A 27,878-nucleotide genomic window follows, 5' to 3' on the forward strand; every position below is an offset into this window, starting at 1 on the left:
TCAAGCTTCACTTGGTAAACTTGCTGAAGATTTTATGACTGTTCGAGTTGGTATCGTCTGCGTGACGACATGACTTGGCTATTGTCCTCAAGGGATCTGAGAGATTCATACTGCTTGGGAAATCAAGAGGCCTGCTGCTGGGTAAGCCTGAGAGATTCATACTGCTTGGGAAATCAAGAGGCCTGCTGCTGGGTAAGCCTGAGAGATTCATACTGCTTGGGAAATCAAGAGGCCTGCTGCTGGGTAAGCCTGAGAGATTCATACTGCTTGGGAAATCAAGAGGCCTGCTGCTGGGTAAGCCTGAGAGATTCATACTGCTTGGGAAATCAAGAGGCCTGCTGCTGGGTAAGCCTGAGAGATTCATACTGCTTGGGAAATCAAGAGGCCTGCTGCTGGGTAAGCCTGAGAGATTCATACTGCTTGGGAAATCAAGAGGCCTGCTGCTGGGTAAGCCTGAGAGATTCATACTGCTTGGGAAATCAAGAGGCCTGCTGCTGGGTAAGCCTGAGAGATTCATACTGCTTGGGAAATCAAGAGGCCTGCTGCTGGGTAAGCCTGAGAGATTCATACTGCTTGGGAAATCAAGAGGCCTGCTGCTGGGTAAGCCTGAGAGATTCATACTGCTTGGGAAATCAAGAGGCCTGCTGCTGGGTAAGCCTGAGAGATTCATACTGCTTGGGAAATCAAGAGGCCTGCTGCTGGGTAAGCCTGAGAGATTCATACTGCTTGGGAAATCAAGAGGCCTGCTGCTGGGTAAGCCTGAGAGATTCATACTGCTTGGGAAATCAAGAGGCCTGCTGCTGGGTAAGCCTGAGAGATTCATACTGCTTGGGAAATCAAGAGGCCTGCTGTTGGGTAAGCCTGAGAGATTCATACTGCTTGGGAAATCAAGAGGTCTGCTGCAGGCTTGCTCATTATTTGGTGTTGAATCAGTTGGTCCGCAAGTTACAGTGCTTGTCGAGCCATGAAGTCAGAAAAAAACTTGTGATCCATGCACACACACACACACACATATACATTGGTTGTTACTCATTGGTTCCTACATTTTACACACATATACATATCATTGCTTGTTACTCTTTATTTTTTTCCTACATTTTGCAGATCCATTGGAGTATTCCTTGCATACATGAGGCTGAGGGAGCAAGAGATTAGGAACCTGCTGAGTGTATATTGCAGGGTCAGAGATTTAGGATTCATAACACTTGAGTCCATATTTTAGATTCTAAGCCTGGAAATCCTGTTCCATCAAGGATGTGATCTAGCTAGTGAAATGAAGCCTGCACCTGCTGTTTTTCAGTTTGCCTGGAGGGCCAGCTTATGATATTTTATGTTGTTGGGTGTTGCATAGATATAAAGTCGCTTCTGCTTACTGGAATGAGGATTTTTTTTTTCATGCAGTAAACTGTTCCCTGTGGCACACTCCAATTGCTATCTTTGAAATGGATGTATATGGTGGTTTTGATGTTTTCGAGCCTTAAAAAGGTGTTTTTTGTTGAAAAATTTGCAGAATTCATGCATATTTCTAATTTTGTAGAAATTTATGCATGTTTTGAAGAAAATATAAGAAGTCCCCCATGTTAAAAATTTCCAGAAATTTGTTTGTCAGATCTAAGCTTATTTTAAAAAAAATTGTAAGTGTCTAGGTTTAAATAAGAAAAGGCTGTTCTGGAGCTTGATAGGAAATTTTAGGCAACCTGGCTAGTTGTAAGTGAGTTCTTGATAATGTTTAAGTGGCAAACATGACAAGTTATTTTCGTATTTAATATTTCTGCCATGAAGTGAGCCTTCAATTAAATTCCATCTGTAGAGTTGGATTCCCTTCAGACTTGGATGAGATTTTGGAAAAGAAAAAAGATCTTGATCAAAACAAAAAAGTGAACCCAAATCTAAAGCTACATTGCATTTACCTTTTTGCATGTAATGAGATTTTTTTATATGATGCAACTAAATTTGCATGAAATTCATGATTCATCAAATTAAGGATTTTAGGTTAAACTTAAGGACTACATTTTGAAATCTTCATTTTGCTTTTTGCATTAAGAGAAGGTCTGGTTTAAGCTTACGGGAAGCAAGATTTTGACTTTAGATCCTTAAATCTCAAATCTTGGGATCCTAAACCAAGTAGATGAAGGGCAATCAAACACCTTTTTATAGTTATGATTACGAAGGCCTTTCTAAAATTTATCATCAGAATGTGTATACATATATAAGAGAGAGTACGTCTTACTCAGAGTTTACCATCGTCTGTGTTATCCTATGTTTCTTGGCAATTTGGAAATTCTAATTCTATAAATTAGTGTAAAACATTGAAAATTGCAGGAATAAAAACTTGAAAAAAAAAAAAAAAAAAAGATGTGCCGGACCTAGTTGATGGGTTTTCATCCAAGTCTCGACGCAGACCTGGACTCCGAGGGCGGAAAAGTTGAAGGGGCATCTGCTCTCTTGGGGTTCCCAAAAACATTACACAAATTTAAGTTAAATTTCGTGAGCCACAAGAGCTCAGATAGTTAATCTTATAACTTTCAATAAAATTTGTTTCACATCAGATATTCACGTTTCTTTTGCATACAATTTGTGCATGTTTCACGCTCATCCGCATCATTAAATGTGTAAGAGCTGGTTGGTGTCAGGCAGGACTTTGGAAGACGACGATATTAAACAAAACAACATATCACTTCATACGTAAGAGCCCCTATAGCTCAGTGGTAGAGCGTCAGTCTTGTAAACTGAAGGTCCGTAGTTCGATCCTGCGTGGGGGCATTTTATCTCCGTTTCTTTTTGCCCTCCTTTCACTCTCTCCTCTTCATTCTCCCCCTCAAATTATTACTGTTTTTGGTTTTTTTGCATGTTTAGCTTTCTTTCTTCCGTCCATTTTTATATTATATTTTAAATCCCAAATCCTTTAGCGCCACAATGTATCCAAAGCAGGCTTGGTAACATTTAAGGGATAAAGGGAATGGTGGAAGCTCCGATTCTTATTGAACATTAGAATAACTACTCACCCAACAAACAACTGTTATATGCATTTCATCTCTATGGCGTCCTTATTTTAGTATCTTTTGTTATCTTTGCCAGCTTAATTCTTGTATTTTGTATGTGTTTGTTAATTTCATTTTCGGAAAAGTTTGTGCCCATCATCAAGGAAAATGAAAATCACCTCAAGGTCCGAACTTTTAGTGGCCTTATTCAAATTAAGAATCTTAAAGTCCAACTACCAAGCCTGGTAGTGTGCTTGGTCCACAACGAGTTCGAGCTACTCGATCTCTGATTTGTATTAGCTCGACTTATTTCTGGGGGAGCGCGAGTGACCTCATCTATGAAAGTTGAAACATTTAAGGTCTGTGGTCTGTGGTTGCGTCGAAGCCTGGTGTAAACATATCGATCATCAACTTAGTACCATGATCCACTCTATCGGGCTCGCACCCGGAAGAATCGATGCTGACTATGCCCCTTAAGACAAATTTAACTTTTTAATGTGAGTCCAATTCAAGTCAAAACCTAAACTGGTTTGTCTTAAGAGGTTGAGCTCAATAAAGTCTGTTAAAACTTAAATGCATTATATATTGTACAATCAAATAGGTTTTCTTGTTGTTTTCTCCTTCACTTTCTCTTTTTCTCTTTTTTTTTGGGGTGCAGCGGTTGCCTTGTTTGCATGTAAGTCCTTGTTTTCAAATCTTTCGAGCCTATCCCAGCCAAGCTTAAGTAGGTTGACTCAAGCTAAGTTAACCCACTGAACCGAGCTAAGCTCGAGCTCGAGCTAGCCCACCTCAACTCATGAACGCCTGCTAAATGAGGCCAAGAGGCCAAGGGTACGAAGCGTCAAATTTTGACTTTTTCTTTAAACATTTTAAGAGTTTTTGTACTTTGATTAATTTTAACGTTTTTCATTTATTTTTTAAGTCAAATTTTTTATAGTTGTAGTTGATTGGCAATTGATTTCATGAAATAATAAAACTTGATTGCGTTGTTATAGGAGTTTTCTTCCTTTCGTAGTGGAACATTTTCAGTGTCGCTTATTGGTGCTTCTATTCTGCACCATAAGACATTTATACTATAGGAACTTGAAAAGGAGACTAGCTGCCTACCAGCCCCCGCTTCATATGTTCCAGTGCGCCCCTTGAGGAGGTTTCTTCCTTCAATAGGCAACACTGAAAATGAGTCTAATAAGAAACAAACCTTCCATGATGAAGGCTAGGGATCAACGGATCAAACCTGCTTGACTGAAAACCCAGATCCAAATCTGAAGCCGCACCCATCTCTATCTGCATAAGTATTGCACAAACCACATCCGGTTTATACATGATGAATTGTGGATCAGATTTTGTGAGATCTTATAAAACTCCACTGGTCCAACAACCCAATCTGATCCTATCGATTCCAATCTAGATCTCCTCCTTTACCACACGCGAGTCCCAAGCCATTGGCATGGAGTTTTCTCTTCCATGGAACAATTAAGGCAAACCGGATCGAAATATCAACCCTTTTCGGTTGCCGTCAAGGTTTAGGGCTACATCCGCTTGTGCAAGGAGTTGATGCTCATGGAAATCAAACTAGAGACTTGCCTGGTCAAGCTCCAGTTATAGTATAACAAATTCATATATACAAAATGGAAAAATAAGTTTGAAATTTTTCATGTAATTTTAGGAAGAGTATCTCCAAGGAACGACAACATGTCATCGGTTTGATTATCGTAAAAGTTACTTTTGTGGACTGCAAATGGTTGATTACAAGGAACTCGAATTGAAATGTATACTATAAAACTACTCAGGTCCCGATGCAGATCTGAACCCCACCAACGAAAGAAAGAAGGAGGTTTGGCCTCACTTGGACGATGGGGTTAGGGACGAAAGGAAGGGAAAATATTTAGTTGCATAATGTATTTTTTGGATTCTGATTTAGTTTGATCTTACTAAAATAAATCGTTTGACAAAAAAATTGTTCCCTCTTTCTCTCTCTCTCTCAACTTAGAAAGAGTACCACTAAACCTCTCTCAACTTAGAAAGAGTACCACTAAACCCGAATCAGCTTTTAAACCGGCCATTGGCCATGAAAGTACACCTGTATTTGACAGTTGCCGGGAAAGTGAGACATTTATGGGGAAGAATCGGCATTTTTAAATTATTACAAAAAAAAGTGAGACCTTGAACGGAATTATATAGTGATCATTAACAGCACAAATTTCATAACCTCACTTCAGAAGTGCCGGAAGATTCACGGAAAATCAACCAGAAGATGTCAGCAGAGGGCTCCACGGGCCTCTGCTTCTATTTGTTGTTTCTCGAAGTATGGTCTTGTTAAATGCTCCAAAACTATTTGAAAATTATTTTTCGTCTACGTTCTTCTTATGAACCTACAAAAGCATGCCACGGGTTTCAAATGCAGACAAAATATGATATGATTAAACTGACTTGTGGAAAAGGATCTCTGCAAGAATACAAACTCGGCATGCCAGATAGAAGATAAGTAGATAAGTGAGAGAAGAAAAAGAATAGTTTAATGGACAGAATTCTTAATTTACTGTCCTGGAAACAACTCTTGATTTGAAAGCTATCATTATCCGCAGAAAGAACCCTTTTTTTCAATACAATTAGCAACAATAGGACGTCTGAACATTTCAATCACTACATTCCGTGCTCTGCAGACAAACTTTCCATTACAGACTCGACAGAAGCTCACCAGTCTTTATCACATGCTTTCTTGTTTATATTAGAGAAAGCATTTAAATGGAGGAGGCCAACAATCTGTGAGGAAAGACTACCAACATGCACATGATGTCAATTCAATACAGCAATAGAAAGATCCTTCCATTCTTGCCTTCTATTTTTTGCAGGCTCCAGTATGCAAATCCAAGATGGTTGCCATTTTAGCAACCTTCACTTTAGAGAACAACCCGGAAGTACCACCAGCCACTGTTTCCGACACATTCCCTGAAACTTTAATTAAACCTAACAAACAAATTACACCAGATTAGCTCATGTTCTTCTTCTTGAGTTCTGCAATTCTTATCTCAGTATGTCAACAAAATAAGACCACCCACAATCTGCCTCCCGAAATCCTCTGGAAATTTCTCCAGAACGGCAAAAGCAATCCCAAGACCAGCATTGGGGGAAAGAATTGTACAGATACAGACACAACAATAGATCGAAAGAAAGCTAAATTACAAATCCATGAGATATATACAGCACCCTTTGAACTGCAGATTTTCCCTGCCTTCCCCTGTTTTACCCAGCACGATTTGTCATTTCCTTCGTCAATCAAAAATTATGATGCAAGAAGAGCTCTTGCTGGGGTGAAGCAGGTGCAATCTCTTCCTCCAACCTGTTCAATCCATCCCCTCCCACAATGCATTTTGCTTCAGGAGCACCAACATTTTTCCCCTCGATATCGGCTTCTGATACAGAAGATTTTCTTCTCTGAGACGAAGTCAAGCTTGGGAAGGTAATCCATGAAGGTGCTCTGAACTCAAGCCTCTGATCATCACCATCAACCGTATGGTCCGTATCGATTTCGGAACTTGATCGGTATGAAGATCGCTGTGAAGCTTTCTTGTGCAACCGGCTGCTGCCCAGTACAACTTCAGTCGGCAAGATCGGTTGTTCGATTGAAGGAGTGCCCATTAGCACAGCTAGAGCTCTCTCCAGTGCTGTAGTCACCTTGTCCATTGAAGGTCTCTCCTTTCCCCTCATCCTCACACACTTGCAGGCCACATTCGCAATCTTCCTCAATGCCTCCATTTCCACAGGCGGCTTCAATCTTGTATCGAGAATTGCTTCCAGAGTACCACTTTTTATCAAAGGAACTGCCCATTCGACGATGTTCCCCTCTTCGAATTGCATATCTATTGCTTTTCGGCCACTCAGGATCTCCAGAAGCAGAACACCAAAACTGTAAACATCACTCTTTGTTGTAAGATAATGCAGCCTGTAATACTCAGGATCAAGATAGCCCAACGTGCCTGCAGGCAGCTCTGATAATGGGCAGCTGCTGTTGTCCGGTCCCAACAAGGATAAACCGAAATCTGAGACTCGAGCATTCCATTCTTCATCGATCAAAATGTTTGAAGACTTGATGTCCCGGTGAATTACCGGCGGGCAAGCGTAGCCATGGAGGTATTCAATCCCCCTAGCCGCTTGAACTGCAATGGTGACCCTCCTGATCCAATCCAGAGGCTCCTTCTTCTTCTTCCCATGTAGGAGTTCGTGTAATGAACCGTGCGCCATGAATTCGTAAACGAGAAGCCTTTCACCGCCTTCCTCGCAGTAACCGAGCAAATTCAGCAAATGGGCATGGTTCAATCTCGACAAAAGATCAAGTTCAGTGTGGAACTCGTTCGAGTTCTTCTTTAAATCGGATGCCATTATTGCCCTCTTAACTGCCACGACGGTTCCATCTTTCAAGACCCCTTTGAAGACGCACGAGAAGCTGCCCTTGCCCACCTGCGATTCCTCACTGAAACCCCCAGTGGCCTTCTCCAGATCCTCGTAACTAAACTGTCGAGCTCTCCTGATCTTCAACTCTTCCAAATCAGGCTTAATTTTGACAGGCTCCTTGTGAAAAGAACCAGCTCCGGAGTTGTTACCGGTCCTCGAACGAGGTGCTCTACAGTTGCATCTCTGCAATTTGAACCTCACATAAAGTATGGCAGCTAAAGAAACAGCACTTACCACAAAGACAGCAATGGCCAACTCTGCCAAGAAAACAGGCAAGCGGATCGACGACCAACCTCTGTTCTCCCTGCCGTCGCGAGAAGGCGGAACAGGAGTTGCAGCGACCGGGAGGCTTGCAGGAAAATTAGAGCCCCAGCAGACAGGTTTCAATGCGTCGGCAGAATCAATACTACAAGTGAAGTAGTCGCCGGCAGCAATGGCAGATGCCCTGGTGTTGTCAGGAACAATGGTGCTGTTTTCAAGCCTATAACCCCAACAAACAACTCCATGGTCATAGGCCCTGATCCCACATGCATGAAACTTCCCACCCACAACAGAGATGAAGGGGAAGTCAGGAGCAAGGTCAACATTACCTCCCCAACTGCTCTCATCTTGACCTTCCCCTAAACTCAGGCTCTTCCCCCAGCAGAAAACTCTGCTGGAGGACCTCCCACAGACATGAAATCCTCCAGCTGAAACGTCAAGGAAGCTAGTGTTTCTGGGAATCAAACTGATCACTCCACTCTCCGTTTCATCTCCCCAGCAAACTGCTGTCCTATTCCTCACAAACAGTCCACAATTGAAGCCTGCCCCTCCTGTTATTGACAGGATCCCTCCTTCAAAACTGTAGGATCCTGTCATGTTATACCCCCAACAATCAACAACAGAAACAGAGGAATAGTTTCTTGATGTGGGCATTGGCTTCCTCAGAGCACACAAATGATGATCCCCAGCACTGATCTCAGCATAAGCAGCCTCCGGCTTCATGGGCTGCGGCACCCCCATTGGGATGTAGATGTTGTTGCCCCAGCAGTAAGGCTGGTTCTGGTGCAGAAGAAGCCCGCAGACAAAGCCGTCGCCGGCAGTCAGCCCCCAGAAGGAGAAGCTCATTGGCGTGCCATACACGATGGAAAAGTCAGGTCCCTGGCAGCTCACTTGGCGAGTCCCATCTGGGTGAAGCCCACAGAAGCTGGCACCATTCGCACCGTATGAAACTGCAATGGTGGACATGGAACCGAAGCATGTGACCTCAAGATCTTCATGGCAGAGCAGTACCAAGACCACAACATGAAGGCAGAAAGTTGTCTTCTTGGGAATCATGGTGAGAATGAGCTGAAAAAGATGAGTCCCTTTGAAGGGTGCAGGTGAGGAGGTGGAGGAGGTGGAGGGGGAGACCTGGTGCTGCTCTGTGGTGGGCATTCAAGTTAAAAGGGGAAAAGGAGGAGATGGTGGGGAGGGTGCATTAATGGCATTAAACTGCTGGGCTCAGATGTGGGGAGGCTTGGTTGGTAACAATAAATAAGAGTCTCATGTTTTTTGAACGCTGTGACGTTTCAATTCTTTCACTCACCTCCTTCCTAAGCACCAAAATTGGACTCTCGTCGCCATGAGCAACAGGAATTGCTGGTTCTTGCTTTCATCTCATCACTCTCCTGTTCCTATCAGTTTACTGATCAGCTTCTCCTTTCGGCATACATAACGGAAACACTCGATTTTTGGCTCAGTATCTCCCGTGACACGGAGAACGCATTCCAAACACTTAGTCATTGAATATTGTACCCAAAACTATTCTAAGATTCCTTTCATTAACGAATTTTTAATGTTTTTTCGAAGGTCTTCAATCGATATCTTGTCCTTTCAGCATTTAAAAAGGTTAGAAAGTCAGCAAACCTTCATGTTTGAAATTCAAGAAATATTCGTGTTTGCAAATTGGGTTGCTGCCCTCGGTTCCTTCTGATAAGACCTCAAATAAAAGAAGCAAGAAAGAGTAGAAGCAAGAAAAATGTTGCAGAATTGTAAAAAGATCAGTAGAAAAAACTTTAAAAACTTCAAGTGCACTTAAGTTTTATAATAATTCTCTATGATAGCATCACAAAAATGTGACGCTTTTCTTATACTCGTGCAGTTGCCGCCAACCCTTAAACACTAGACCTCGTGATTAGTAAGGCTTTCTGCAATTATAAGCCAGGAACCGACCAACAAAGATGTGATATTTTAAAGCATCGAGTTCATCGACATCTCTCATTTCTTGACTTCCCATAATAATAATAATAATAATAATAATATTATTATTATTATTATATTATTATATAACAATAATAATAATAATAATAATAATATTGTAGTAAATTGTTATTATAAGGACAAATGGTAGTGGAAAATGTTTGTTGGTCGAAATCACCTTCCTTCTTTTTAGTGTTTTGGGACTTAGATGACAAATTAAACGGAGAGATTAAAGAAATGTTTTTAGTTTTTATTATGAAAGGAAAAAATGAAAGGTGTATTTTTGGTAAATTAAAAAACAAGGGATGCAAAGCCCAAATTTGCACTACCTGAAGGAGGATAACCGGATTTTGGCATATATGGAGGGCCGAGAGTGAAAATCGCTTTCTTCTTTTCATTCTTTTGCTTCCCCGGATTTCTGCGTGCATTATTTGAACAGTTGAACGGATCGGATCTTATTTTACATTCCTAGCGAATTCCAGTTACGATTCAGTTAGTTGGATTCGATTATAATGTTGGGATCCGGTTAGCAACCACATTCTATGGATATTCTGATTCCAGTTCACTTATAAATATTTGAAATCCGAAATATTTCATTAATTTGAACTTTATATCTTATTGAAATATCCATCTCATCAATGTCAGAAAGGATAGGGATTTTATTTTATTCAGTAATAAAGGGTAATATTAAAAAAATGCAACTAACAAATTTTTTTTGTATGGAAGTTTTCATGAAAATGTGATTTCAATTAAAAGAATCACAAAATGGTGCCCTTTTTAATTATAATCAAAAGGTATGCTCAATAATCGAAGTATTTTTTTTTCTTAATATAAACTTAATTTTTAGGTGAGTGAGAGGGAATGCACCACCCTGGTAATAGGCTGAAGCCGCCCTCACATCTTCCTGCCTCTTTCCCCCGACCACCAGGGTCTAAAGCAGCATTGGGACATTCCAGTAAACAGTGGCGGAGTCAAGATTTTTCATCTGTGAGGCACTTGTGCATGTGACACAACTTTGGTGTGGGCACTCCATATAAATTTAGAGTCATAACAATGTGAAGTTAACACATTATAATGAATTTTTTGATGGGATGGTGTGGGCAGTGGCCCACCCCACTCAACAAGTAGCTCCGCTAATGCCGGTAAGTGAAAGGTAATTCCACCACTCGAGTAAGAGACCGAAGCCACCCGCTCTTTCCCCCTACCACTAAGGTCTAGTGTAATGTCAGGACATGGGTGGTCATATCTTCAACTCGATTATCATGCATGCCACCAGTTGCAATCTAAATAAATAACACCCATGCAGACTGATGATGCAACATGAGCACATTAGGCTCGCTATGACTGCTTGATAGAAACTTAAGTTTGCCTCAAGTTGCAAGTTGGTACAACCCAAGAGTTATGTGAGTTTTGACTGTTTAAAATGAAGATTAAGAGTTTTTCCAAACAAAATCCAATTTAGATCGTGTATTCCCTCAAACTGTTTTTTTTTTTTTAAAAGGAAATGAAAAAAAAAAACATCCCATTAAGAAATTGATTGGATTAGAAGAGATGACATCTGATCAGATTCAAATTTAAATAAAAGAATTGGATTTGGCTTTATCTTTATACTTTTAGCATTTGCACCTAAAGGTCTCGTAATGTAGGTACTAGCTAAGGTAGTCAATTTTTAACCATAGTTAGGTAACTGAAAAAGAAACTCTATTTTCTTAGCCTCATCTAACTCAAAAGAACCCAAATGAAGAGAGAGAGAGTGGGTGTGTATTCCTTTATGATATATATTTTTTGGTGTCACGGAGGAAACAGTAATGCCATTTATGCAACTTTTGAGTATCTTGACCTAACAATTCATATATATATATATATATATATATATATATATATATATATATATATATATATATATATATATGTTTGCCATCCTCGTGATATGAAATTCACTAGTTGAAAGTCATTTCATGCAATCATCTTTTAAAAAATTAACCCCATGAACGTGACTTTCATATTGAAAGACCTAGGTATCTAGCTCAAGGACTTTGGGCTTAACAAGGCTCTTAAAATAAATGTTTGGAACTCTTTGAGTCAAAAAACGTTGTTCTAAATGAACAAAGAGAACATGAATTATGATGGAAACATGCTCTTTTAGTCATGGACATCAATATTGGTATGGTTGATTTCCTTTAAAATAATGAGGCATTTATAAAAGCAGAGACTGTTTTTGGGAAAGACCTTTTCTTCTTGTTCTTTTTCATTTTGTTCCAAAATGGAAAAGCTTTTTCCTTTTTCTGCCAATGATATTTTTCTAAAAGCTTCAGGGTTTCATAATGATTCACCAGAAAAGGCCCGGAGTTAACAATGAATAAATCTCCATAAATGCTGGTAATTAACTACAACTGAATGCCCAAAATGAACACCCCAAAAAAAAGTGAAAATTTATGGCCAGAACAATTTTGTCTGCTCCTAAACTACAAGAAGATCGGGGATTAGGGATGTCAATATATCTGGGAATTGGATTAGATATCTGATCGAATCGTTCTGAACAAATTGGATATGGAAAAAAAATATTATCCGAATGAGAAATCGGTCAGATTTGCATTTAAGAAATGACATCCGATAAATGTACATATACATCTGATCAAATTCAGTTTGGATCGGGATTTAATTTTAAACAAATATTCTCTACCTGGCATTCTTACATTTTGGGAATTGATCAGATTGGATCCAAAATTTGGATTCGGATGTGAATTTAAAAATCATATTCAGATCGGATTCAGATTTTGAAATCAGATTTTGAATTCAGATTCGAATATAACTTTTCTTCATTGGTATTTGAATCTGAATTCGAATCCCAAATGTATGAATAGCTAACAAAATAGATATAATTAAAACTATATCCAATTCAAATCTTATCTGTTAATATCCCTATATCAGGGACTCAAATTGGAAAAAAAGCATATGCAATAAAGAAGAGATAAATTGGAGTTTTTAAACAAGGTAAACGGCATTTTTCTTGTATTTTCTGCTTTTAGGTACACAAAAGCAAGAAAATTCAAGCAATTTTCATGAGTTGATTCGGTTTGCGGAGAAATATTGCCAGTATTGGATCCCTTCTCGAATTATAATCCTTTGAAATTATGTGAATCGACAACACGCATCAACCTGTTCCTGGCCGTATTGGCCATTAAATGTATCGGCCGATACGGCCACACATCTTCAAGCCCCTTACACTGTTTACTCTGTGGTCCAATCAATCTTGGTAAAATTCAGTAAAACGAGTAATAGATCACCTTGATTTTGGAAGATGGCTCAGAAAATGGTTGTTGGAAAAAGTCTCCCTACTCCAGGGCGGAGGCAGGTGTGGGCACCATGTGGGCAATTGCCCACACATATCCACAAACAATTTCTGTTCTCATATTCATATTTCATGGAAATTTTATTATTTATATATAGATACTCCTTTAAAAATTCAAAAAAGTATAATTAGTACCCCTTAACCAGAATTTTCATTTCCATTCATGTCTCTATTTTGTGGGATGCTTCCCCTACGATCTTTTTTCCAAATTTTATCGAGTCAAATCTGACTTCAAATGAGGCAGGCCAACTACGAATACCAAACTACACATCTCCAGTCCAACCCAAGTTCCAGCCTGAGCTGCATCAATCCAGGAGCACACAAGGAGAGATGGTTTTGGAGCACCTGGTCTCTCGTGAGCAGACTGCACAGATTAGGACAAGAACATCCAAGTAAAGATAACAGTTCAGTAACTCAATCTATGGAATAACGGTGCACGTCGAGCTCACCAATTGTACGGCTGTTTGCAGGACGGAGGAAAGAAGAGACAAGACCATCATTGACATTGTCAAAGGTAGTAAATCTAACAGTCAAATTGAGCTCCTCATCCATTTCATTTTTGGCTGAGCAACAAAATCCTTCACGTATCCTAACATTGATCATCCAATCGTTCCTGATTCTAATAGGCTTCTCTGACCAGCTGAAGATCAAAGGTGAATTGTGGAGTAGGGAGAATTTAGACAAAATCCAACTGATGAAGCTGATTAAAAGATAACAGATTCAACCTGCAGCAGAGACTTGACATCCACCCAAGTCATCTATAGAGTCAAGCAACTCATCCACGTGGATTGTCAACATAGCTTAGCTTCTCAAATTGTGCAATGTGGGCAGGTTGGAGCCGCTACCAAAGCAACTCCAGGTGGTGCAGAATTTGTGCCACATTGGTAGAGTGCTTTTGTAAAGAACACAGATTAATGACTTACTGATTGGTTTTGAAGAATAACTTGGGTATATTTGGTCAATAGGTTGTCTTTCCACCTGTAATTCAGAGATTGCCGACCGCATCTTTTGCCTTCATAGTCCTCCAAGCTCACTTACAAAAGAACTGCGTCCGTTGCCTTCATAGGCCTCCAAGCTCACTGACAAAAGAACAAGTCAACTAGCGTGAGAGAAGAAACCAGAAAGGAACAAGAGTATCCAATAACTCATTTGAGTATCCTAGAAAAGAATGATTCAGCAGAAATAATTCATTTATAACTGATATGCATCCGCCTCAAAAATCTATGGTCAACTTTAAGTTTAGAATCTTAGATGTAGGTGAGATTGATGTGAGATCACCGAATCTTGGCAACATGGTTTGCGATTTTTGAGATCTGAGCTCCATGCATATTCATCAATAGATATGGAGCTCGAACCTCCAAAATGCATGACATGAACTGCAATGATTTGATCCAATATCCATGCATCACTGATCTAACCTACATCTGTACCTAAAGTTGGTACCAGATTTGTATAAATCTGCTTCTCCCCTCCCCGTCCTCCCTCCCCCTGTGGGTGCATGTCAGAGAGAGAAAGAAAGAAAGAGAAGCATTCTCTACTGATCCCATTCATAATATTACTCATCTATTGCTTATCAATAACCAGAATGCTCTTGGATCAATCTGCTTGTGTGTGTGCATCAGAGAGAGAGAGGGAGAATCTGTGGCTTTCTCTACTGATCTTAGCATTTGTAGTATTACATGTCCATACATCAGTAACCAAAATGCTCTTATGCAATCAGGGAAGAATGGAGCATGCACTTCTGCAAAACAAGTCAAAGACATCTACTGAGTTGTCCTTACAACAAATCATATTTACCAGCCACCGGGGCTATCCAACAGCTAGTTCAACAGCCACCCTGCTGAATATCAAGAAGGAACTTTCCCTCATGTTGCATTTTCTAATCGTTCACGGATAAATAAAACTATTTGTTGGTATGAACACTTGCTGTGTTAGCACTGTGAATACTGAATAGGACCAAAGTGAACATTTTTCAAGCAAACGAACACATATATCCATTATTATATTCATAACAACATAAATTACTAAAATGAAAAATATCATATATACAAAAAAAAGTACAAAATATCAGTCTTCAATGTCCCCTATCCACAACCATGTCCAGCTGTATCAAAACAGGTGTGGCAGCCTTCCATGCATGTCCATGTAACTAGGCTGTAGAACAATACCACTGAAAGGATACATATCAACAAAAGAATTAGGTCACAATCTTTGATCAGTGTTATCTGTATCATACATATCATATAAGTCAAGAAAAACCTATCGATACACTTTTCTTAAGTCATTAAGTGTATCGATGTTGCATCAGCCATATTGCATGATACAGCCAATACACCTCTTATCGTATGATATGGGGCAAGGGCATTTCAAAAAAGTACAGCGCCCTTTTGTTTCATTTTTTTGTTTTAAATCCCACCATCCCCCTCATTCCAACTTCTAAGAGCTTTGAGACGGAGAGTCTTTGCGGGTTTTTGAAAGAAAACACTGATTTGACTGTTAACTCATTGATTTGAGAGAGAATACAGCCAGTTTGAAGGAAGATTTGTGTGTGGGAGACCAATTCATGTTGACTGATGATAATCATGATATTAATCGTAAGCATATTTTTAATTTGCATTTGGTAGGGAACAATTATATGTTGTGATGTAGTGTAGAACACTCTAAAGCTTTTAAAATTTTATACTTACAAAGTTATTCTTAATGTATTGTTAACATATTATCGCTTATGAATGATAAATCATGAATGTTCATTATGTGTGATCAGTTTTTTATACAAACCCCATTTTCTTTTCATGATTTTTTCCTTTTTTTTCTCTATTTTTCTTATTTATTATTTTTTATGAATTAAAAAAATGATGCATTATGACACTTTACAATGCCACGTATAGGTCAGCCTGACTGATACACAATACGATACATCTTTTACAACATTGCTTCTCATTCCTCTTATTTTATATCTTTCTTCCATTGAATATAAATATTTTTCCCTCACCTTGACATGTGCTGTCTTGGTTTCTCCTATCAGCAACCCTCTCCCTCTCTATCTCAATCCTAATTTCTTATATTCTCAAACATTTCACCCATTCCTCTTATTATATCATCTTATTCTCAAATCCTAATTTCGAAACATTTATAAATGCTAATTTCTCTTTTGATTCCTCAATATTGTCATGTTTCAGCTCTGAAGTCTTTGACTCAGCCCTGAGTTTTCATCATGAATCAAACATATACCTTTCAATGATCTGTCCATAAAATTATTCCCCTAAAGTAATCTGCTTTGCATAGTGACGTGCTCCAATCTCTACCATGAGAATGAAAAGAAAAAGAGTCACTACTTTGTTGCTTATGTATGTCAATGACACTGTTATTATTGGTAGTTCAAATAATCATACACAAGTAGTGAAGAATTTACTGATGTAGACTTTCAAGATGAGAGACCTCGAGGAGTTAAAATTCTTTCTTAGGGTGGAAGGAGACAAAGTACAAACAATAAGATGTTTTAATTCTGATGCAACAGAATTATACTCTTGATCTTTTAAGCAGGATGAAAATGACGAATTTTAAGTCTGTGAATACCACTATTGTGCTGCATCAAAGATTAAGTTCAAAAAATGGTGATCTATATGCTAAGTGCTAACCAACCAAGTATAGAAGCATTGTTCGGATGGATGCTTTGATACCTCACTTTTAATAGGCCAGACATTACTGTTAATCAAGTGTCTTACCTTATGCATGTTCCAAGGGTTGGACATATGGATGTTGTGAAAAATCATTCTTGAGGTATTCAAAAGGACTGTAGGTGATTGGTTAGTTTATCATAGAAGCAGGACAATGAACAGAGGACATTAACTTGTAACCTATATACATGCAGATTGGGAAGCACTTGCAAAGCTTGGTCAAAGCACTCGCCCTTTAAAGGAAACAAGTCACGTCATGCATATTCCTGGAGTGGAGAAGGGCCCTTAGTTCCCATGATTCATCTAAAGCCGAGGCTAAGGCTTTGCAAGTACAAAGCACTCGACTCGACTTTTGAAGCGGAACACAAATCGATTTCCGCTTTTCCGGGTTCTTATTGAGCTATGCAAAATCAATGTGGATTTGAATGAAAGTCAGCGGAAAAAATCTTAAAATTTCATGGGGCAGCAGGAAACACAAAGGCCTAATGCATCGCTTTGCCCAGTGTCATGTCATGTCATATCACGTCACGAGCAAAAACCTATGCCTTGTGAGTGAATTGGAAAAACAGCTATTGCTATCGATACCATAGAGATCCAACTGAGAGAAAATATGTTTCTGGGTATTACATTTTGAGGCACAACCTTATGTGATGGGCACAATCAAGTATGGAAGCTGAATACAAACATGAATACAACCTGAAGCCCAAAAAGATACACAACGTGTTATTTTATAACACATAGAATAAAAGATGCCAACTGAAGTTGAACATTAACAAATTTATATTTGCAACACCCTTTTTGATATGTCCAAACTCATGAGAAGAGTAGCATTTATCCTTGCCTCACTATTATTTGTCCTTCTCCTTGACCTTGACACTTGTTAAAATGAGAATGTTTCTATATATAGATATTGTTCCCCAGCCGTGATACAGCATGTGCACCACCTTCATCAAGATTTGATTCCTTTCTGATGGTGACAGCCAAGACATTGCCTCCCATTGTGAAGGGTTTACTCACCACTAAGCTTAATGACGATGTCTTCTAAAGGATGAAAAAAATGGGAGGACGAGACTAAAACTTGTTTACTCAAATTTGAGCCTAGCCCATACAAGAAGTTAAAGAAGTGTTTTCCTTCGAATTCTTTTTTGACACAATTCATTGGCTTCACCATACCATTTTTTGTTGTAGAAGAGCTAATCCATACATATGGATACTAATTCAGCAAAATATTATCTATGGTCATATCTCCTAGCTACAAACCATGCTCCTTGTTTTGAAGAAAAACTTTTATAGACATATTATGGAGATATACATCAATTATTCCCATTCTTGGCTTGCCTTCTTGAACTTCAGAATATTTGCATTTATCCTCGTCCCAACATAAACAAACATACATGAAAGAATTTTGCATCTTTTCTTGCACATTTCAAGAGATTTTTCTTGTTCTTCTCCCTCAAGAAACCTTATTTTTTCTTCTTCAACCTTGGCTTTGTTTGGGTATAGTACCCTTGATGCAGTCCACAAGCCTTTACCATCGCTGTCACACAGATTCTCCTAGAAGGGCACCACACCTGTGTCAACATGACTGGACATAGATGCAGGTATGGGACATGGCTTAGACAGAGCAAATGGATTGTTGGTACCTTTTCTATATGTTTTGATGTTTTGTTTATTTGCTTAAATCTTGTTCTTGTGCATGTGTGTGTGTGTGTATATATATATATATATATATATATATATATATGAACATTGAAATCTGCTGGCTGCCAAATGTTGCTGGATTGCTAAATGTTTAAAATCCATGCTAAATGCACCATAAGCCATTGCTAAAAATACCATAAACCATTGGTACACTATAAACAGTTGCTAATGCTTCCGTTGCATGGTATTTTTAGAGATGGTCTTAAGTATTTTGTCATCAGGCAACATCCGGCTATGTGTGTGTGTGTGTAATCCCCATGCCCAAGGTCCTTAAAATTGCTCCGCATCTGCAACCATGTGACATAGCTTTTATTCTTGATATGATTTCTATCGCCAGCTCACACAAGGTAAATGGAGCCATTAAGCTTGAATCCTGGAAAGAGGGGGCAAACATTTTCAGTAAAATGACTTCAAATGGAAGATGAATGCTAAAGGGATTCCTTAGAGAAGAAACTTGGTAGATACTTACTCGGCATGTTTTACGAGGAAGCAACAACTAACAAGGCCTTCTACACGTCTCACATAGGCTGAGATAAGCCTAGAACTAATATGATATAAAAATCCAGCCAAGCATCACTTAACAAGCCAAAACACAAAGATTGTTCACATTCACAAAAAGTCAAGAGACAATGCCTTCTTGCAGGTGCGGAAAGGCACTCCAAGACATAAAAAGATACAATTTTTATTGACTGGAAGAAGCTTAGAAAAGAATTTAAATAAATGAAGGGTTCATTCCCCAATGTATACGGAAGACTAGCTTAGCCAGCTGTTAGAACACCATAATGGCCCTATTGGGAGCCATTTAAGGTGAACAACAACTACTACAGCCTTGGTCAAAGATGAAAGATGATAAAGAAAAAACACAAAAGAGAAGAGAATATATATGTACACCCAAAGATAGAGATAAGCGTATGTACATGAAACATACAAAACATATCTACATCTGTTCATAGATGGTAACACCTCCCTCATAATACCCTTGACCTTAGTTGTAGAACCACCAAGATGCATCTTCACTAAAAAATATAATGTTTATACTTTATATATGCTTGAGAACATGTGTGTGTATTAAAAAATGTTAAAATGTGGTCACCTGATTTGAGTATTCAAATCGGTCAGAACTGGAAGAGTAAAGATCAAGATTTTACATGATCAGAGCAAAGGGTCTGTAAACCCATGTTAGTGCTATAGAGTCAACTGAAACTCATATTTGAGTGTCATGGAAATGTAGAAGACCTTAAACCATGTTTGTTGATCTGTAGGCAGGAATATATAAGCCACAAAGGACCACACTGTTGATATCTGGGCCCTTGTAAAATCTAAATTATACATAAAAAAACCTGATCTGAAGATCCAGTCCAAGGTTTTTGAATTTTGGGCATGCATATCTAGCTATTTTCAGAACTCAGACTATGAGTTCCAACTAAATGGTTCAAAGACATAAGGATAGCAAACTTCTTCAAAAACCAGACATCAAATAAATGTCATGTGCACTTTGGTATCCACTTGTCCCTTTTCAGCTATTCCATAAACCTTGAAATCAAAAGACCTGGAAAGATAACTAGACATTAATTCTTCAAAGAAGACATCAAACCTGAGCCACAAACCGCATAGATCTTCTCCTTGTAGAGCTTGTCATGATGTTACTTGATCCCCTAGCTATATCTTTAATACTCCTTAAACTTTTAACTGATGTAGACTCATTTTTGCCATGGTAATTTTGAACATTGCTGCTCTGCCTTGTGTTTTCATATTCTTCACAATCTTCTGAACCATGGGGCTGTCCTTGTATCATGTCTGAAGAATTATTCGCCTGTATCAAGCTTTGGAACCAACAAAAATATATTTATTGGATATGGTAAAGTGGAGAACAAAAAAATACTGGATCTTTTCTAAGAACAGATCTTACTTTGGATTCTTGGCATGATTCATAAATCCATCATCCTGTAGACACATGATGAAGTTATCCTCGCACATGTTCAAAATATGAAACACAAACAATGGAAAACTTCAAGCTAGATTCTTTATAACTGAAACGAAACCCAAAAGAAAGGCTTGTACAGAAAAGATAATTCGAAGCTAAAGAAAGTAATTGCTTTTAAGCTTGCTCATGGGTAAGGGATGAAAGGGCCATAGTTGTTGAAATCTTATTTCCCTAGGAAAAAGTTGATATGCTTCTTGTTATTTGTCCACAAAGTGGCTGCTGAGTTAGGTATTCTTCTGTCCAACTTATCCTCTACCATCCAAATTCATATACTCTGTATTGTTTAGGATAAATCTTAATTAAATGAAACAAATGCTTTCAGAGGTCAACTTTCAATGTGAATGCCTTGACTTTTTTTCACAGTATCCAATCAACGGCGTTGTTGACAAATAAATAGAGGCTATGTATGACCTACTGACGATGAAAACATGTTGACTTGGAGAAATAAGGCAGCTTAATACTGGCTCCAACCTCCCTTTTTGAACTTCGCAAGACAACACACACAAATATCTGAGAGTGATGTTGGCACCTAATAGAATACTATCAGCACCTTTGCCCTTCAATATGAGAATAAGATGGTACTAGGATATCTCCCGCACAGCGTCCCATAGTGGCAGTTTTGAATTGCAGGGGTTAATAGGGGCTATTAAACTAGTTTGAATCAGCCGATTTCAAATAGTACCAGTAATTTGATGCACCACCCAACTCAATGGTTCCACACACCGTCTTTCTTTATTTATTATACTAATTATTATTATTGTTGTTGTTGTTGTCATTGTTGTTTTTGTCATTGTTGTTGTTGTCATTGTTGTTGTTGTCATTGTTGTTGTTGTTGTTGTTGTTATATATTATCAAATATCAATATTTTCTCTTTTGCTTCTTTATTTTTCCAGTATAATTTTTTTTACCAATTAAAAAATGACTCCAATTACAATTCGATTCAGCCTATTCACTAAATTTTCCTGCTACCAAATTTGGTAAAAAGATAGCTTATTGAAGGATAATTTGTCCCGACGTGGAACTTATGTAGGATAAATTATCCCCAGAGATAAACTTTATGACTTTTTAGTAAAGGAGTTATCTAGGCATGGTTAGAATGAATGATTAAAATTTCAACAGGGACAGCTGTCACACCCCTAGGGCTGGAAAAATTTTAGCCTCTGGATGTGGTGAAACAGGATGTGGAAAGCAGTGAATTTGAGTGAGAATTTCACCACATTAAATTTGTGGGTACGGACACCCCAAAACAAGGTGCAAACTTAATCCCCAGGACATTTTGTCCCAGCCGTAAAAAATACCCTTATAACATAGGGTTTACAATTCCATTCAGGATTGCCAAGACCAAGTACTTTATTTGAGATAGATATACAGTGGCATACTGGCACTCTAATTACTTCTTTCATGAAGGATGCATCTAATTTGCCAGTCAGGGTTTAAGCACCTAGTTGGAGTATGCAGCTTGTCAAAAGGCAACCAATTTTATTTGTACACTGCTCCTTTGTAAACCCAAGAATGTATCTGATATTCTTGGAATGCTTTTTCATTAAAATGATTCAGAGCAAGTTATGAAGAATCAACAACACATGTTTTCATACCTCTTCCATAGGAAACTCGAGTATGGAATTTCCAGCAAGTGGTACTCCAGCATCTCTATTTAAGTCTGGTTGTGGCTGCTGCTGCAGCATTTCTGATCTCTCTGGCTGTTCAGCATTTGTAAAAATGTCCAAGCATGGAACTCCACATGAACAGGAAGCCAACAAATTCAAAGTCTCTTCACTGCATTTTACAGCTTCCACAGATGGAATCTTTCTTATAGAGCAACTCGATGATACACCATCACATACATCATTATTTTCTGGAAGGGAGTCGTGATTGAATTGGACCACGTCCTGCATTTCAGCTGAAGTTGGAGAATCTCCTTTACCTAAATGATAGATAATCTCATTGGACATACATACACGACTTCCTAATGCATTGACCATACAAGACTCACTGACATTGGAAGGCTGACACTCCAGAGTGGCAGGATACTCTGGAAGACAAGAAGCACCGCCACTACCAACCTTCTGACGAGCATCCAGAATATTCACAGTTTGTCCACATGTTGAAACACAATTAACTGAAGGTACAACAGCTTTTTCTCCATCAAAGTCAGCAGCAGATAACAATAAGGCACTATTACTGCTCTCATGCAGACTTTGTGAACCTTGTTCCAGCAAGCCAGATGGTGAAGTGTCTAATTGATTGTTGACATACTTTGATCTACTCGCTAAATGATTAATAAAATTAGGCTTCAGATTCCCCCCATGCTGATCAATACATACTTCCCCCTCCAAGTCCTTAATCCAATCAGACGAATCTCCATTTAAATCAACATAAAGATTAATTCCCTCCTCACAGCTGACAAAGAACTGAAAGGAGCAAGCGGATGCTGGTGTGGCTTTCTCATTAGAAGGAACAGAACTGCACCTTTTTGGGCACTTACTGGGCTTCCGCTTTTTGTTTGCAACCACTTGTCTCTTGTCAGTTCTAACTGTGGTTGTGTAACTCTGTAACTTTGGCTCCAGTTTTTCCATCACCGTAGATCCAGAAAGACTCCAGCTACGACGAACAGGATTACAATGTGATTTTGGATAAGCTGGGCCAGGCAAAGCACTGTACTCAAAACTTAAAGAAGAAGTTTTACCAGCAGGATCCTCACAAATCAACTCCCGAATACCATCTTTTACCTGCATCGAAATTACCAAATTGGCTAATGATGTCAATTTTATGGCTCCACATGATGACAGGCAAGCATCCTAAAAAGTCCATGTTGATCCAGGCCCTTTGGTGTATTCCCAACTTCATAATCATAGGAATAAGTATGGGATAAAAGGGATGGTACGAAAATTGAAAACCAGGTGATCTGCACAGTATTTCATGTTAGACATTGGACAGCCTAACCTCAAAATTAGCACCATCAATCTATAACATAAGATTTCACATGTTTGGCCTCTTTGTTCTAAGTTCACCAGTAATACCGTAGCCAAATCTGCATATTGGATCTGGTATGTTCATCAATAACCCCCAACTACTGGGGTCCAGTTGTGGACGAATATCCAAACCACTTCGTAGAAGGTTTAGATACTATGATCTTATATTTGGAAGGCATAAAACCTACTATAAATCAAGATATGAACTCAGCCGAATTGGGAGAACTTCCATGTCATGATAGCTAATCAGTAATCCATAAACCTCCGTTATATAACATAATAAAATGAAGAAAGAAAATCCAGCTATACATTGTATACAATCTGCACAAATACATAATCATTTTGTTCAAGACCAAAACAATATTATACCTTATCTCCATTACAGTCTGGGTAATCTGTGGCATTTTCTTTTCTTGAAGTGGTGCATTCTCCAATGACTTTTTGAGAATTAACTGCAAAAAAGAAAACAGAACAATTAAATGGATTGTAATCATCCTAACGTGGCTTTACCACGAAAAATCTAAATCGTACCATGTTTCTTTTCTTCTAAAGACCGAATGCCGATTTTCATGTCTGACCTTCGTGTCCCATGAAGAGGGAAACCATCAGAACCATTGAGTATATCTTCCGGTTTTGATGGTTTTAGATTTTTCTTGAACAACTTCTTGCAGGAACCTGAAAACTTCTCAACAAAACCTATGGTAGGAGCCGGGAGGAGCTTATTGCGTCGTTTTCCCTGCACCGACTTGGAAAATGAATTGAACTAGTAGAATTGAGCAAATACAGCGTAATTAATTATATTCATTGAACCGACGCCAAATATGAATTTTGACCACTTAGAATGTGAAAAGAACCTTGAAAAATGAAGCTAAAAAATTGGTTAGCCGATACTTTGTTTTCTTCTTGCATGACCCTTGAATTTCTTGACTTGGGAAATTAACAGAAGAGACTCCATCTTTCTTGCGCCCCATGATCTCCCACCAGTAGTCTTGGTAAGCAAGACCATACAGAGACACTTATCAGCAATACAATTGCAACCTGAATCCAATAAGAATATTATGATGAAGAATAAGCATATTACGCAAAATGCGTGAGAAAATGCTGGACTGGTTTATTCTTCGATTAACTAACCTTGAAACTAATCTAAATAAGCCCTAAAAATCATAACTCTCGGTCTTTTCTGTTTTCAAAAGAAGACATCACATTCTCCGGTCTATCATGTATTTCACGATCAAGACCAGGATCAGAGTGGAAGTGGCCTAAATGAACTTCCCACATCCGAATATACAGAAAAAGTTATCCGGTTTACGAAACAATGAGTAGTACCAGTAAGAAAGGGCGCTCAAAACTCGGAAACAATTTGAAACAATGACACCCATCTAGGCGAAAAACAATGGAATAGTGAAAGCATTCATTGGCCTGGACGGATAGAAAGTTCACTTCAGTAGATTTATCTGGAAGTGCATCCTTCTATAAGAAAATATATGCCCAAACAGGGGAGAAGAAAACCCTGTTCCGACATCACAGGCCAAAAGGAGAAGGGTTTCAAATACGAGATTAACTCACCATCATCAGAAAAACTAGCACCAACTACTCATCGAGTCACCAAACATACCTAGCAATGGTTTCTGAAAAGCCGATTTCTGCAATGGTACCAGTCAAAAAGTTCTCTCAATCCCAAACCACCCTCTTCAAAATGGACAAGTTGGCCAGTCCCCTTCTTGTTTTAATGAAGAAAAAACGGGGAAAAGAAGACCACCAACTTGATGAATCCAAATAATCAACACAGTGGAACAAAAACAACAACAACCAAATGTCTCGACTGAGAAAACGGGAGGACTATGGGATACTTTTTTTCATAGATGCCGTTACCGTGGCATCAAAAGGAAGAACAATGAAGATGGTGATGGAACTTCACACGGGCACACGAGAAGATCGAGGAGGATACAAGTATATCTGCGCTTCTCTTGACGATGATTGGAGCTGGCACTGGCAGCTAAAGTACAACACCCACCTCTAGATTGCTGATGCCTTATTCCTTACGGAAATGAGGAAAAATAAAAGAAAGAAGACAACACGGAACCGCACAGACGCCGGATACCATACACCAGAAATGTACCAAAATCGGAAACCAAAGCAAAACAAAGAGCGCGATTCGAAAAGTGAGAGGGCTTTGGTGACTCAATGCTTAGCAAAAGGAAGGAAAAGGGGGCCAGTTGCAGCCCGTTGGTCATCGGGAGGCACCATGGAATGCGATTGTCAGAACACAGGCACGCTAATGACCACAAAGGCTCGATTACATTATTGTCTCTGCCGTTACACCACCGCTGCTGGTTTGGTAAAAGCCGGCCTTCTTTTTTCCAAATTTGGTCCTTTTCGCAACGTTCGAGTGACTCCCAAGACAAGGACGTGTGCTTGCGGTGGGAGTGCACCTCCGGAGTCAACAATCATAGAAGAGTGTCCATTTGGAGAGTTGTCCTAAGGTACAAAGGATGGAAAGGGCCAATGGACTGTCATGGCCGGTTCTGGGAGATTTCAATGGAGGTTTGAAGTGGAGAAGACTGTATGGCTATTTCTTAAGATTTGTCTCTAATGAACTAAATTGTCTCATATACAACTGTCCTAATTTGAGCTGTCGGCGACTTGAGGTAACGAACGAAGTGGCCGGGAAGATCTCGTCGGTTGGTCTCTGCCGGAGATGAGTATAGGTTGGAAAAGGAAGGTGAGCAGGAATTTCCCAAGAGTCGATTTCTAGCTTTTTTGTTTTGAAAGCACACTCTGTTATCCTCTACTCTCGGATAAAACTTTTTCAGTTTCATAAGGTGTGCATAATACACCGTGTTCACTCCTCTCGCCTGCAAATAACTCATCAACCACAATTATATAAGTAGATAGCTTTTAAACTTTCAATTTAGAAAATAAAAGAAGTTCGACAAATCTTAAGGTGAAAACTATTTCATTCGATTAGTCTTGGTAAAGTGCCTATGATCTCCAACACTTTTGTTTGTCTAATCTGACTATCTTGATAATTACAATAGCTTATTTAAGTATATGTTTAAAATAGTTTGAGAAATATGTTAAACTTCAAAATTTGTAGATAAAAGTACATATATGGTTATCAATTGCTTTTCACTTATACAACCTGGTGTAAATGATATGTAAATATATGTGAAAAAAAGTTAATATAAAACTACTATTTTTTGCTTTTTGTATGTATGGATTTGTTGGTCCGCTTGCAATCCAAATGTGTGTGTAAGTTTCTAAATCGAGAGGTTTTATGATTCATTTTTTTACAAGTTTTGAATTTTCTATTGCAAACTATGCCAAATTTTACAATGCAAGAGCATATATGGTTGTCCATTAGCTGGGTCACTTTTATTGTCCATTGAAATAATTTATCGAGTAGACGCATAGAACTATTGCTAACAAAATTTTTATAAATAAACAACTTTGTCTTTTTCGAATTTAAATATGAAAATTTTGTCTCAAATTTGGTAAAAATATCATCGTATTCAACACTTATATATTTAAGGTAATTATCTTGTTAATTTCACTAGTTTATTTTAATATTGTGAAAAATTCAGTTAGAGGCTTGAAGTTCTGTTCATTTCCGAAAGCCTGCCAAAGTCTCGAATGCCTTCAGAACGAGGAGGGTTTCTGCACGGGGCGAACATTACACAAAGAGAAGGGGAAGTTGGAGAAGCGCTAGCTCTCTCCTTGGAGCAATGGCGATCTCCCTCACCGCCCGTAGGCTCTCCTCCAGAATATTCTCTCCCCGTCCCGCCTCCTTCCTTCTCTCCAAATCCTCCTCCTCCTCGTCGGCGTTACCGTCGCCTTCGGTGTCGCCGTCACGGAAGGTCGCCGATCGGATAGTGAAGATCTTCGCGGTCGACCCAGAGGGGAAAAAGCACGAGGTGCTGGGGCTCTCTGGGCAGAGCCTCCTGAAGGCGCTCACCAACTTCGGCCTCATCGATCCGGAGTCGCACGGCCACGAGGAGCTCGGCGCGTGCTCGGCCGAGTGCGAGGTGCACATTGCCCAGGAGTGGTTCGATCGTCTTCCCTCGGCCAGCTACGACGAGGCTTACACGCTGCGCAGGAACGCCCGGCGCGGCATCCTCAGCACGCACGCCAGGCTCGGCTGCCAGGTGATACTCGACCAAGGCCTTGAAGGCATGGTCGTCGCCGTCCCCGAGCCCAAGCCGTGGAAAACCGGTATCTGAGGGACAATTAGAGAGGGGAGGATCGATCGGATCCCTTCTGTCTTTTCCCGGTTAGAATTCTTCTCCTTGAACGGACTTCCGGCGTTCATTTTCTTGCTTCTGCGAATGGACTTCCCTTTTCCGGTTAGGGTTTTCTAATTCCATCTTGTGTTGGAAAATAATGTATATCATCGGATTTTGAATAATTTTTTTTCGTCTGGGATTGATGGATGGAATGGGTGAAGGGGAACCCTAGGTGGAGGGAGATGTTGGATTTCTATGTTGAATGGATGCTTTGTTGGATAAAATTATCAAAGATTTGCATCTCTTTTTATTACTA

General features: G+C 39.2%; 3 protein-coding genes and 1 non-coding gene across 15 annotated transcripts; 2 read left to right on the top strand and 2 right to left on the bottom strand.

The window, feature by feature from the left end:
* Positions 1-2,691: 2,691 nt before the first annotated feature.
* On the top strand, positions 2,692-2,763 carry TRNAT-UGU (transfer RNA threonine (anticodon UGU)). Its single transcript has one exon. It is a non-coding gene; the product is annotated as a tRNA-Thr (tRNA).
* A 2,763-nt stretch (positions 2,764-5,526) lies between these two features.
* LOC116249025 (serine/threonine-protein kinase-like protein CR4) lies at positions 5,527-9,147 on the bottom strand. The gene has a single exon (XM_031622121.2). It carries the CDS (start codon positions 8,847-8,849, stop codon positions 6,258-6,260), a length of 2,592 nt encoding a protein of 863 aa, XP_031477981.1. The 5' UTR covers positions 8,850-9,147; the 3' UTR covers positions 5,527-6,257.
* Positions 9,148-13,143: 3,996 nt separating this feature from the next.
* LOC116247823 (uncharacterized) lies at positions 13,144-26,115 on the bottom strand. Of its 12 annotated transcripts, none has more exons than XR_007572473.1 (9): positions 25,640-26,115; positions 24,194-24,377; positions 23,871-24,075; positions 23,709-23,791; positions 21,963-23,096; positions 20,293-20,327; positions 19,991-20,206; positions 13,455-14,084; positions 13,144-13,369 (listed from the first exon to the last, which is right to left on the bottom strand). XR_007572473.1 is itself a non-coding variant. In XM_050075959.1 (7 exons), exons 1-7 carry the CDS (start codon positions 24,308-24,310, stop codon positions 14,066-14,068), a joined length of 1,809 nt encoding a protein of 602 aa, XP_049931916.1. In that variant the 5' UTR covers positions 24,311-26,115; the 3' UTR covers positions 13,144-14,065. The 12 variants fall into 12 exon arrangements, 1 of the variants encoding a protein (XP_049931916.1); XR_007572470.1 differs by having other exon boundaries at positions 25,584-26,115; XR_007572472.1 differs by having other exon boundaries at positions 25,212-26,115.
* An 877-nt stretch (positions 26,116-26,992) lies between these two features.
* LOC116248275 (uncharacterized) lies at positions 26,993-27,878 on the top strand. Its single transcript, XM_031620968.2, has one exon. The coding sequence runs from the start codon at positions 27,065-27,067 to the stop codon at positions 27,557-27,559; it is 495 nt and encodes a 164-aa protein (XP_031476828.1). The 5' UTR covers positions 26,993-27,064; the 3' UTR covers positions 27,560-27,878.

This window comes from Nymphaea colorata, chromosome 2, assembly GCF_008831285.2.
Source record: "Nymphaea colorata isolate Beijing-Zhang1983 chromosome 2, ASM883128v2, whole genome shotgun sequence".
Classification (NCBI taxonomy): Eukaryota; Viridiplantae; Streptophyta; class Magnoliopsida; order Nymphaeales; family Nymphaeaceae; genus Nymphaea; species Nymphaea colorata.